The sequence below is a fragment of the Onychomys torridus genome, chromosome 7 (genome assembly GCF_903995425.1).
Source record: "Onychomys torridus chromosome 7, mOncTor1.1, whole genome shotgun sequence".
NCBI lineage: Eukaryota > Metazoa > Chordata > Mammalia > Rodentia > Cricetidae > Onychomys > Onychomys torridus.
The window spans coordinates 87,428,462-87,442,246 of record NC_050449.1 but is presented as its reverse complement, the minus strand read 5'-3'; the positions used below and the strand labels follow the sequence as shown (position 1 = coordinate 87,442,246).

General features: G+C 41.4%; 1 protein-coding gene across 1 annotated transcript in view; it reads right to left on the bottom strand.

The window, feature by feature from the left end:
* Slc9a9 (solute carrier family 9 member A9) overlaps window positions 1-13,785 on the bottom strand; it is a 549,909-nt gene that overhangs the window by 367,677 nt on the left and 168,447 nt on the right. Inside the window, exon 7 of the mRNA XM_036193912.1 lies at window positions 2,227-2,332. Within this exon, the coding sequence (XP_036049805.1) occupies window positions 2,227-2,332 (106 nt within the window). The remainder of the gene's footprint in view (window positions 1-2,226; window positions 2,333-13,785) is intronic.

Below are 13,785 nucleotides of genomic sequence, written 5' to 3'. Positions count from 1 at the left end.
ATTACTCATTACAAAATTCTACAAACTATTTTTAATAAGAAATGCATAAACAAGTAAAAAAAAGCCACATGGAAAATAGTTTAAGCAGAGACAAGGTAAGCCTTAGGAAATGCTGGTGGACAGAGAGGCCAGAGCTAGACAGACAGACAGACAGACAGACACACACACACACACACACACACACACACACACACACACACTGGCTGACAGTCAAAGAAATTAATGGCAGAAACCAGAAACCTTGGAGCTCCTCATGTATGGACTTTGGGCAGTCAAATAGTCTTCCTCAGATATAGCTTTATTTTAACAGGGACTCACGGGGTTTACACTGCACAGTGCCAGAAGAGCAAAGTTGAAGACTGCAGGGCTTTAGCTAGAATGTCAGCTGTCTCCTGCCCAGAAAGGAATATACCTTGTCAAGATACGTGTATTAGATTTGCTTTGTTATTGTGACCAAAATACCTGAAAGAAACAACTTGGGTATGAAAAGATGAATTTTGTATGGTTTCAGTGAGTTTAATCTGTGACTGCTTGATCCATGTGCTTGGATTGAACATTGTGTCAGCAGGGGCACATGGTATAAATGCCCTTGGCATACAGGAAGCAGAGAAAGAGGGAGACCAGGAAGGGGTCAGGATCTATACCACCAAGGACCAGACTCCAGGGATCTACCTCTTCCATCTGCATTCTACCTCCTAAAGTGTCCAGACCTTCCCCAATATCACCACAAACTTTATTCCTGGTGGGGGGGGGGGGGCATTCATTTTATGATTAAGATTTATTTAGACATGGGTTAGGGATGCTTAAATGGACTTGAGATGGAAAATAAACAGTGTCCAGTGCCCCAGGCTTTACTCAACAGGGTGACATTCATCCCCAAGTCCTTGTTTTTAATTGGAGCCACTGTGAGTGGCAGTGCTGGGCAGAGGCCAAGCCTGCCTTGGATGGAGCTGCTTGAGTCTCCCAGCTCTTTGTGCTCCAGTCACTTGGCTTGGCTTGGCCTTTAACAGTTTGGCAGCACAGGAAGTAAGAAGGAAGGTCTCAGCAGATTTTTCCATTTTTTTTCTTCAAATATTCCTTTAATGTTAGTATTTCTGGGACAAAGATTCTTGGTGTCCTAATGAATTGTTCTTGATGTTTCTTTCAAAGCATCCTTTTGCATTTGTGATTCTGCCCAAGGCTTTTGCTTGTATTCATATAAGCTGGTCGCTACCTGTAACACAGAAGACCCTGTGTGTCTCTGTGGCCAGGTAAAGATGTCTGAATTCAGTGGCAACTTTGGAGGGAGGCAGTCTTAAGAAATGTCAACTGGCAAACAAAGGAAACCGGAAAAGTAGCTGGCAGGGCTGCTGAGCTCTGCCTGCTTCTCACCCCCTCCCTGAGGTCTGCCTTAAAAATCTTTTGTTACTTCACAATACATTTTCAACTGCATTTAAAGTAATTAACGCCAGGAATAGGATTCTGTTGTCACATTTAATTATCAGATAGCTGCTTTCCTTGGGGATAACTGACAATTGCCCAAAATGTTGGTCTTAATCTACAACCACAGAGAGACCTCTGACACAGTGAAAGCTGCCAGAGTGGCATTTATTAAATATAAATGGCTACACGTCTAAAGGGGAGGTGGAGAAAGCATGCTGGGTCTCCGGGGAAGAAGCTCCTCAGCACAAAGGGAAATGGCACCCGCACTCAGCTGAGGCAGCTTCCAGGTCATGGGTGCGTGCGTGCTCGGGAAGAGTCAGCAGCCTGTGCACCCTTGAAAGCGCTGAATCTGCATGGAGGATGTAGTGTTGTGACCCTGAGTTCTAGGATCCCATCTGCCAAAAGCTAAATTCCAGAGCTTCTGTCAGTCTGTTAACTGGAAAGCAACTAGTGGGAAGAAAATACTAAGTGGCAATGATTTGAAATGAGGAAGCTCATTTCCATGCATCTTAGGAAACTTCAGTGAATCAACTCAATATATGCACTGAGGAAAAAAAAAATCTGTTACCCTCTGGGTAGTATCTTGTAATAAGCTGGGAGTGTGAAAGCCATTAACAGTATTAGATATTAGGTGCCTAATGAATTGTGCCCATTATTGGAGATCTTCTGTGATAACAATTCCTTAAAAGCTACAAAGTGTCTGTATCTCTTCTCTGTCATAGAGAGAAGATGCTATTAAAGACCTCAGGAATTACCTCCAGCAAGAACCGTGATTAAAGGAATGAGGTGAGATCCGGGACTTACTATGTGAGGACTATGGCCACAGCATCATTCAGCACACTCTCCCCAAACAGCAGTGTGTACAGGTCAGGGTCCACATGGAGTTCATGGAAAATGGCCAACACTGTCACTAGGAAGATACACAAAGATGACCAGTTAGTTAGGTCACAGCCATGAAAATGACCTTCCTTGTCACTTTTAAGAAGACTTCATTAAGTACTGATCTCTCAAACTCACCTTACATACTAACAAGAGATCTTCATTCATAAGTAATAGATTATTATATCATTCTCCTGCTCCCCAGCTGTAGCAGCCTTCCCAGACCATGCTTACCTTCCTGTGATGCCTCTCTCTATACACCCAGCCCACCCCTTGCTGCTCCCCTCAAGTCACATTGAACTTGCTGCCACTTTCCACACACTGAAGATTTTATTTTATTTTATGTTTTTTGCATTTGACTCTTCCTAAAAGGGCAGAAATGCCTTTGGCACCCACTTCCACCATTCCCTCATAATTTTTATGTGCTCTGCAATTCACAGACACATACAAATGGGAAGGGAAGACACATACACATATTGGGGCGGGAGGGGGGGGAGCATACGCAGATATTCTTGCTTCCAAAGATCTTTTTGTTCATTCTTTAAGAGTCTTGAAAGGGACTCCGTCTCAATCCCTGATTTTCTCAGCTTGGAACTGGCTCATTCCTTTATGATCCTAACATTCGGATCAAATCACAGACTCATAGAAGGGACTGAGTTCCCTGGGAATAGGGTCCAATTTGCAAACCTTGATATTTATTTGACCAGCATGCGACAATTATTTGATGCATGCATGGAGGAATGGACAAATGACTATTGCTATGGAGGGAGAAGCAACCAGATCCTGGCTCTCATTTGCTCCTAGGAACACATTCAGCCATAACACAGACTCAGTGTCCTCCTGAGTGGGACTTGCTCACTTACTACATTCTGTTTAGCTCTGAGCCTTTGCCAATTGATCAGGGCAGTGGATACCACTCACTGATTATTTGTGCTCCTCAAAACTACCTGGTGTCTCTATAATCAAAACAGTTATGCAAAGTGTGAGCAGCACTAAATGATCCACTGAATTGATTGCCAAGAGGGAAAGAGAGTGGTACAAAATGATACTAATGGCAAAAATTTTAAGGTAGAATGGGTATTTTACTTCTGATCTTTTCCTCTCCTATTTAGTGAAGTCTGAGGCCAAAATGTATATGGTAAACAGAGTTTTAGTGGGGGGTGGGCAGGGAAATGAGTTAAGCATGAAGGTTTTGCAAGTAATCAAGAAATTTGGAAGTTGTCCTGTCTGCCACAGTAGGAAACACCTGAAGGTCTTTAATAAGAGGGTTGACACATTCTGGTTTGAACTTGGACAAAAAGCTCAGACATCAGTGCAGAGGCAGGATAGAGAGGTGACTCTAGGCCTCCCTAGTAATCCCAGTAAAAGATAGGCAGATCCAAGACAAATAGAGGTGTAGAATCAGGTCCCAAGCTCTTTTACACACACACACACACACACACACACACACACACACACACACACACACACACACACACACTCCTGGCCCTGCACATCTAGCATTGCAGGTGCAGCCAGGCCAGTGACCACAGTGCCTACACACAACTTATTTATTGGTTCTCTTATCCAAACCCCACAACACTGTGATACAATGTAGCATGCTGTTAGCAAGTAGATAAGCAAGAATGAGTGTTGTAAGGACAGAATAGAAGGAACAGCATGCTTAAAATAATGTATTACATACTTGAAAATTGCTAGAGAGTAGATTTTAAATGTTTTTACCACAAAAACCAAAAAGATTGATCAGCATGTGAAGTGATGACCATGCTAATTGGCATGATCAGCTTTCCTACTGTTCATGGGCATGAAGTATACCACACACTATAAACACAGATGAGTTTTATTTGTCAGTTAAAACATTTTTTCTTTTCTTTAATTCTTAAAAAAAAGAAGCTACTGTAAGACTCTAACAACAAAACACATGAAGAGAGAAAGAGACAGAGGTCATGAATTAGAATGACAGTGGGTCCTGATTCCCTTTTAAAAACCAAGGATGGAATCAATTTCATTATTCAGGATGAGAGGGTCCTGTTAATCGCACCAGGCAAATGGCGGAAATCTACTCTCAACTCCTGAGTAGCTTCAAACATTTGCTGTAACCTGCAGCCTCTGCAAGTGAAGATGGGAGGAGGGACAGAATGTGTCTCTCTTACATGACTGATTTCTCCATCTTAGCTTGAGCCCAGAGACTACATCTAACCAAAGCAATGAGGTTTCAATTGAGGTTTTCATTAACATCATTCTCCTTTTGCTAGGGTCTTGTGGAATAAAATACAAGTTATTCTTTAGCAGAAAATTCTAGCGCTGCAGCTCAAGTGCCAACTTCAGCTTCTGGCTGTATTTGTTCCTGAGCTCCGAGGATAGCTTGTGACCCATCTCTACTCTTGGGGAGGCTTCCCAGGTTCATGGGTAGCATAAGGCTTGAATTCCTATCCCCAAGTTCCTGCTCATTGGTACCCAATCTGTTCTATGAGATTGATTCTGCATTTCTCTAAAGAGAACACAAGGCTGTTTTGATGAAAGTCTTAACTATATATCCAGTTATGTTCAAAACTGATCTGGCATTCACACGATTCCTCCTGAACAAAGAACTGAGCTCTGCTTCATAAACGATATCCCACACAAAAGGGAAAGCTATTACTTGGCACATTCCTATCTACCCCGTGAAGAAATGGAACGGCTTCAGAATAAAGCCAGCCAGTGTGTCCTAGAGGAGGGAGTATTTTGTCAGGACAGCAAATGAGTTGAATAGGTGAGTCAGGAAATTAGCCACCCACTCTGCTACTGAGCTTAGAACTGTTAAAAGAACCCATTTAGTTAGTTTACATGCTCAGCTGAACTGCCCCACTACAGACTTTCTTGTAACAGCCACAGTGTGACTCACATCAGCTCTCCTTAGATCTTGCTGGGTTGGGGAAACTAGTCCTTACCCAAGGGTAGGCTAAAACTCAATACTTATTTAAGATGAGTCTTTTGTGACCTCGCGAGAACATTCTAGATAGTACATGTAAGAGTGTATAGGAAGGATCTTTCGGGTAAAGTCAGATTTTCTGAGCTTACAATCTTATTGAAGGATTTGGTCATTTTCACCTGTATCACACTGTTGGTCTCCTTGCCTCCTCATGGCAGTGGCTACAGCTTCATTCATATCTTCTCTTACAAGATCGTCTAAGGCCAGATTCTTATTTATTTATTTTTACTTTATGCATATGAATGTTTTGCCTGCAAGTACATTTGTGTACCACATGATTGCTTGGTCCCTATGGAGCTAGAAGAGAGTGTCAGATCCCCTGGGACTAGAGTTATCAATGGTCGTGAGCCACCATGTTGGTGTAGGTCTTTTGCAAGAGCAACAAGTGCTCTTAATGTTGTGCCATCTCTGTAGCCTTAAGACATGATTTTTTAGCTACAGAAAAATCAACTTTATCTCTCAAGTTGGTAATAAGGGGTATAAGCTCCTATGACCCTATGCTGAAGAAGATTCCCATTCATACAGGCGTGTACTTTCATCTAGGGCACTGGAAGTATGTGACAGCCGAGTGACTGACAGATGCCCCTGAACCATGGAAGAGTTTTGAGAAAGTAGTTTGAGCAGCCAAATGGCATAGGACTGCAATGGGATGAGTGGGAAGACGGTGGTGTGGCTATATTTCTGAGAAGTGGTGAGGTGGGATAGAGATCCAAGGCTACATCTTGAGAATGCAGAGCTGAGTAGGGTTTTCTTCTAGATGTTTACAATGTTGCAGGTTGAGTAGAATAAGCCAGAGGGTAGAGAGGTTGAAGACAGAGAATGGAATAGAAGGAACTGCTGGGGCAAGGTCTGAAGAAGGCAGAAGACATGTGATGACAGCAGAGAAGTTATATGCTCCTTAGTAATGCAAGGTCATATGCTGAGAGCTGGGTACCAGTGGAGGAGTAGGGCCCCCAGAACATCTCCAGAGGAATGAACTCAAGGTTTGTGACAAAGTGTTAGGATCAAATACAGACCAATTTTCAACCTCCAAAAGAAATCCAACACTGAAATAGTATATATTTTTTTATTAATCTCATCATCATACTGAAACTCTAACTAGTCTGGTCTTAACCAGGAAGATAATAAGAAAACATTCTTAGAATAAAAAAATACAGATGACTATTTAAGCCCATCAGAATGCCAATGTGTTGACTGTTAAACGATGCTTTGTGTATTTTTAACTGCCTGTCTGTAAATGATCTCTCTCAGTAACTCTGAAGTCTTCAGAGTGATTTAGTGACTGTCTGTGCCTTAGAACCTTTGTTAGTAGCTCTCTGGCCCATACTTTCTTGATATTTTATACAAGGAATTGAAATTTCAAATGGCATTTCAATGTGCCAGCACTCAGCAACCTAGCACAAGATCTGCCTAGGTCGACAGACAATAAGACACAATCGTTTCCTCCCTTGTCATCCCAAGTCATCACTCAGCCTTGTCAAATGTTGGCTCTCACTATTGCGTTCTGTGCAAATCAGTATGTATGACACTTGTCCATGACAAACAGAGAATCAGAAGTGTGTAAGTCTTCTGCTGCTGAATCCTTGTTCGTCCTGACAGGTGTTATTCATTTCTATATAAATGAGGTAGCATTCTCTCTTTTCAAAAGTAAGTACTGTGAACTTTTTCTTTTCCACAAATGGTATGCATTTATAGGGGAGTTTCTAAAATAGTTGTAGCTTTGTGGGAACAGTCTGGAATACTGGAATTATTTTGAGTCTGGACCCTCCTTCCCCATGCACTTGACTATAAAATCAACTCATGGATGGGTTTTGCCAGTGGGGCTCTGCCAGTCATAATCATAGAAATATAACAGAATTCCTGCACTTCTGCACTAGGTCAAAGAATGATGCCTGGTCTGGAAAGCACATCATTAGATGCTACTTTGTTGAGGTCATTCTAAATTGCACATTCCACAAAGCATCACAAATTACTTAGCCCTAAAACACAGCAATTTTATTTGATCTTCACAGTGATACATGTTTTAGGTATTGAGTTAGTGGTGAAAAAGATGTTCTATGCCAGCACACTGATGCAGTCTTTTCTTCCAGGTCTCCTTAGAAACAGGCTCTGATGGCCAAGGTGATGGTTTCAAAGGGTAGCCCAGGTATCCTTGGAGTTTCTGAACTACATCCAGGAAGATCTTCAAAGCCAGAACTATCTTCACAATAACAGGGAAGTGTTACTTGCACTTTTTATTCTTATTCTTTGTTTCATGTGTAGTAGAGTTTTCAAATGGCTATATGATGGTATTAATGCGGCATATTGCATTCAGAGGCAGATGTAAGGATCCTCGGTCTTTTATTGCTCATATCTCACATTGAAGAACTTTGCAAAAAGAAGGCAATGCTACTCTTTTGAACATATTTTTGTTTCTCTTGGAAAATAAATTAATCTTTCATAAGATATATTATTTATAGTCACATGTAAATTATTTATACTTCAAACTAACCATTAAAATTACATTTTGGGATCTGTATCAGTTTCTAATAGGATATATAGTAATGGGTATATCAATGGAAACTCTTTGGGGTCCTTTTGAATTTAAGTAAGTTGTGAAGGAACATATTGCAAAATGCTGGAGAATGACTGTTCTAAGATGACAGGTGGGCATATAATGGCTTATTTCTTATGCACTATAACATTAGCTAAGCATCCTGTTGGAGGAAGATAAGGAAATGTCCCATCTGGGAGTTTCTGGGGAGTTCAGTTTGCATGCTGATCCACACCCAGAAAGGCTCCCTATGTCTTAACATCTTTTGCCACGTAGTAACCCACCGAATCTGAGTGTACATGCGGAAGTTTCACAGTAACTCTCAAATGAGGAAATGGTCATCTTTTTTATACTAACCCCAGGAGTATATTTTTAGAGTTACAATTCTATACCTGGTATCTGTATTTGCTTAAGCCATTCTTTTGAAAGGTAAATATTGGGGAGTTGTTTCTTTAATGGAAGGGTATACAGTAAAAGCACAGACAATCACAATCCCATCCTTGAATTTATGGCTGCATGGTGTTTGAAAATAATTGACATCACCTTTTGCTCAAAAGCCACAAGTACAACCCCTACTGGTCTCTGAGAATAGAAAACAGTAATTAGAAGGTCATGGGATTTGGCAATGAGAAAAGCAAATACTAACATATAAATGCTGCAAAGAGATATATTTAATAATCAACCCATCAGGGACTAGTTCCTAGGTCTTGTATCTGGGAGTATATGGATTGAAATCCACTTGGTACTTCAGCTAGTGTATTGAAAATTTCCCCAAAGGCCCCTACAGCAAGAATATTCTAAATTAACATTAGCGTAGAACATAAACATTTAACAAAGGCCCAATTTTCTCACCAATGGGGTTTAATGAGCCATGGTGGAACTTAATGGGGATCTGCGCAGTTTACCCACTATCTAAGTGAAGATGACTCACCCTGCCGCATAAGCATGCTCCTATCAGAATGATTGCTTAAGCACTTTGCCATTTTAAAATGGAAAATGTCAGGCAACTGTTTACCTACAGATCATGAAGTACATTCAGAGCAAAGCCCAGTAGCTCCAAAGAGCAGCCAAAGTTAGTGATGGGTCACTAAGAAATCATCACTTGGAGGTAGACATAATACTATGGCTCATACATAGAACACTTGTAAGGAAAGCAAGAAGTCAAAAGACTGTTGTGTTAGTCACAATCATGGCTGACACAGAATAGGAGTGTTTTGCATATTTTTCTTATTATAAAAAGAAATAAAATGGATATCATGTACCATAATTTCCTATCCTATAGATAAAGATAGGGTGCTGGGATGTATATAAGGCAGATGACTTTTAAATGGCATATTAGCTTAGATCATCTGGAGCAATGATAAATCCTAGTCACATGAGCCCTTAAAGATGAAAATTTCCCCTAGCCACACCCCAGCTTTGTGTGTGTGTGTGTGTGTGTGTGTGTGTGTGTGTGTGTGTGTGTGTGTGTTTAAATAACAGTCTATCTACTCAAATTAGTGCTGCCTACATACTTTGGGCTGTGGGGCCATCACTGGAGCCTAGTCAGTCTACTAGAGGCCACACCCTTAAAGAAAACTTCAGAAGCCATCAGTTGTTTACAGTTACCCAGTCAGGGGTAGAGGCTGGTAAACTGCTTCCCTCACTATGCTAGAATGTTGCCACGTTTGATCTTTACCTAGCTCTTGTGCAGGCAACCACAGCTTCTGTGAGTTCATGCATGTGACAATGGTGCCATGTCCAGAAGATTTTGGGTTTCACTCCCCTCTCACCACTGGCCCTTACAATCTTTCTGATTCCATCTTCTGCAACTGTTCCTGAGCCTTGAGACTAGGACTGGAGAGTATGGGATACATGATCCACTTGTGGCTGAACACTCCACTGGCATTTCTCCTCTGCACACTGACCAGCTGTGAGTTTCTGTAGTGACTAATATCCACTGCACAAGAAACTTCTTTGATGACACCTGAAAGATGTGGTAATCTATACAAAGAGCTACTGATTTAGAGGGATGCATGATACTATGTCCCTTTAGCAGAATCATAGTAGGTTTACCTCAGGGGAACTCCTCAGCTATGAGTTTATTGCCAGATTTATAGTACCAGATATGTGCTTTCTCCTATGGAACAGGCCTCAAATCTAAGCATAAAGAAGTTGGTTACCCCATAATATTCATGCCACTATTGCACTCATGGGCTCATCTTGCTATGCCAGACATTACTGCAGTTCATAGGATTCACAGCTGGGTTAGACTGTTGATGACTTGTTTTCCTCCAACAACCTGCATGACACCTTCCAGTACTATCCTGGCTAGCCAGAGGAGTAGAAATTTTCTGACCAACACCAACTTGATTTCTCCATGTCCTGTATAACCAATGCATTTGGTGTCTTTAGCAATATGGTTCAAGATCTGGTGGGCAACCAAGAGCAATGGCAAAAGCCTGCAATACTTCAGGAGACTTTGGGACCCTCTGATCAACAACTCTAGAGGAGATAGCCCACATTTAGCACTGGGCTTTTTAATTTGGCAATCTTTGGTTTCAGAGATGTAGAGTAACACTAAGTAAACTCTATTATACAGGTATGAATGTAACTTTTTTAAAAGTGTGTTTTCACATGCTTTCCAAACGTGCTGAGCGTTAGCCCTCCTCCAATCCCTTCCTCTGCCCTACCCTCCTATTTCTTTCCCCACCTTAACATTCCCACCATTATTCTTATGTCCCCAGTCATCGCGTCTGTGTTCTATTATCCACTCCCTTCCTTAAAGTTTTCCTTCCCCTCTCCACTAATGGCCTCTTTCTAGTGTCCTGGATTCTATAGGTGATCCAAATTAATGACACAAGTCTAAATGTTTGATGTGTAGCGCCACAGAAAAGAGGAGTGGAGGGTGAATGCAATCAAAATACATTGTATGACATTTCAAAGAATTAATACTTTTAAAAGGGCACATTCCACACATATAGGCTTGGAATTCATGATACAGAAAAAAAATCTCGGTCTTAGGAGATGTGAGACAGGAGAAAGCCGCTACTTCAGTAGACATAGGTCTGAATGATTTGGACACACTGTTTTTAGAGTGTGTGCACTTGGTGGTGTGTTCCCACCTGAGAGCTTGAGATCCCTGAGGGCTGGCCAAACCTTGAGCTTCTCTGGCGTCCTCTAGACTCTTTGGCATGGCACTGGATACTTATGTACATAATAAATGTTCTTCTAGCAACATTTATTGCATGTAAGTGAATTCACAATTTGTGTGCAAAAATGATTGTCATTAATCATGATTCTGTACATTGTTACCAGCAAAACAGCAGCATAAAAATGAATTTCATACAATGAAAAAATAGGGAGGTGTGAAATTTCTTAGGCTGGAGTGAGAAGACTAACTGGAGGGATGTGAATAGAAGGCAAAGTCAGGAATATTATAGGTAGAAGAAGGGTTTGGCATGCCTTTGCTGGCTTCAAAATGGTAGAGAGAGAGAGAGGTCTTGGACAGCCACGGATGACTTTGTTAGTGAGCAATGGGACCTCAGTTCTGCAGCTGCAATCATCTGTATTCTGCCAGGAACCCAGGTAATCTTACAGAGAGATTCTTCTTAGAACTTCTGAAAGGACCCCAACCAGCCAAAACCTTGACTTTGACCTTATAAGACCCAGAGCAAAGAACTCAATCCAGCCAAGCTGGACCTCAGACCTGCAAAGATGTGAGATAATAAATTTATGGTGCCCAAATCTGTTGGATATGTGGTCATTTACTATGTTGCTAACACATTAACATATCTGGGCCCCCTGGACCATAGCAATTTGAACATGATGGTTGGGCCAGCATTGCACTCTTTAGAACCCACGCTTCTGAGTGGGGATATCACTGGAATGACTCTATTCTCAGCCATTGCACAGCCTTTTCTGCCACTACAGCACCACTGGCATAAAAGAAATCACATACATAAATCCATGTTTTAAATCATGCTTAACAAAAACAAGCTTGGACCAGAGTAAAAACCATGGGTTTCTGCCTACAGGCTATGGGCACTAACACTAAACAATGATGTAGTCATTTGTGAATATACCTCCTGGTGTCGTCATCACACAGCATATCTTCAGTCCCTCAGAATGTGTTGTTTTATACTCACAGAGTCACCTGATTTCTAGGCCACACTGCTGGATATAGTTACCATAGGAACTGGTACTGACATGGATGAGAGTCAGACCAGAGTGCCAGGTCAACAGTCTGGGCAAGCCAGGTCTTGGGAGAATAAATTTCAAGTCACAAAGTAGCCCCTACAGAGGAGCAAACAATGACTACAGGAATTTCCTCTTTGGGGCATTTTGTTTCATTATTCTGAGTTTTCTATAATAAATGTTTAACATTTTTTTTTTGGCTCAGAATGGGCAGAAAGCCATTCATAAAGTTGGCCAAACTTAAAAACATGAAGCATGGTACCCAGAGTCCCTTTCTCAAAGCCATGGGTGCCATGTGTGAGGCCCTAGCCCTCCTGAGCGCCTTGTCTGTGCTTCCAGATTGCTGACCTCTCTGTATGTGTCACAGACTCTGGCTTCCTCCTAACTCTCATTTGTTTGGGGAGACTGGCTTCCTAGGGTTCTCCTCCAAGCTCTCTGACCTCTTTTCTCTGTCCTTCTGAAACTCATTGCTTTAACACAAACCCTGCCCAGGGAAGTGTACTCAGTGTTCTTCCCACCACACACACATCCCCATGGGAATCACAGTCTTGAACCTTTCCCTTTCTCTTGCCAGATACTCAGGTCTCCAGCCACTTCCGAGGCAGTTCCACCTGCAGTAGCTCTGTGTGCCTGTCATCCAGAATGGCTGTTTGATTAGTTCTCTATTCCCTAGGAGCCAGGCTCCATAAATCTGCTTTTCTTGGGTCTAAGAAAAACATTGTCATCACCTAGAAGCTTTTTGTTTGTGTTGTAAGAATACATAGATAGATAGATAGATAGATAGATAGATAGATAGATAGATAGACAGATAATAGATAGATAGATAGACAGATAATAGATAGATAGATAGACAGATAATAGATAGATAGATAGATAGATAGATAGATGATAGATAGAAGATAGATTTTATTTGCAATGGGAAAATTGCTAGCTTTAGAGAGTACAGTAATAGGAATCAAACCACACTTCGCAGTCCAGCAGTTTACAAGGTCATGCAAGGGGACAGAAATCCATCCTGAATGTGTTATATTACATCAGACACTGAAACAAGAATTATCTTTGCTAGCTGTGAAGTTTTAGCCCCCTACATTAATTGTTCTAGAAGGAAAACAATGCAAAAATAAAAAGTTCTGTTGCTAATGCATTTATTTTCTTATGTGAAAGGGATAATTAAGTACTTTCACCCCAAGAAATAGCACACAAACACTGGACACGGTCTTCTGGGATACCGAGTTCATCATTGTGGCTGGAGAGATGACTCAGCAGTTAAGAGTACTTGTTGCTTCTGCAGAGAACTGGGTTTAGTTCTAGGTGATTCAACAACATTCTCTGACCTCTTCAGACACTGCACACATGTGGTGCACATACATGCATGCAAGCAAAACACACATATGCATCAAATAAAAATAAATACATCTTTTTAAAAAGTTAGACTTCATTGATATTGCCTTCTCAGCTCTGCATTTGTCAGTGCCTTGATGTTTTCTGGCAAGCAGCGAGCACTAAGTTTGTGAACGACCCTCTCAAGGTTAATTCTTAGGTAGGAGCAGCTTCTGTGTCATGGATTTTCCAGGTGATTCACCACTTCTCTCTTTGCTTGCTGGCCCACAGTACTTGTTTATAGACACTGTCACCATTTCTGCCCAAATAATACAGTAACAACAAAGTGTTTCTTATCTAGAACACCCAGGGAAAAGGAAGACATCTAAAGGATTCTCAACCCAAGGACTCAAGAATCTTCTTAGATCAAGAAAAATCTCAGTCCACTGCTAGCAGGTACTCTCTCCTACCATATACCCCTTAC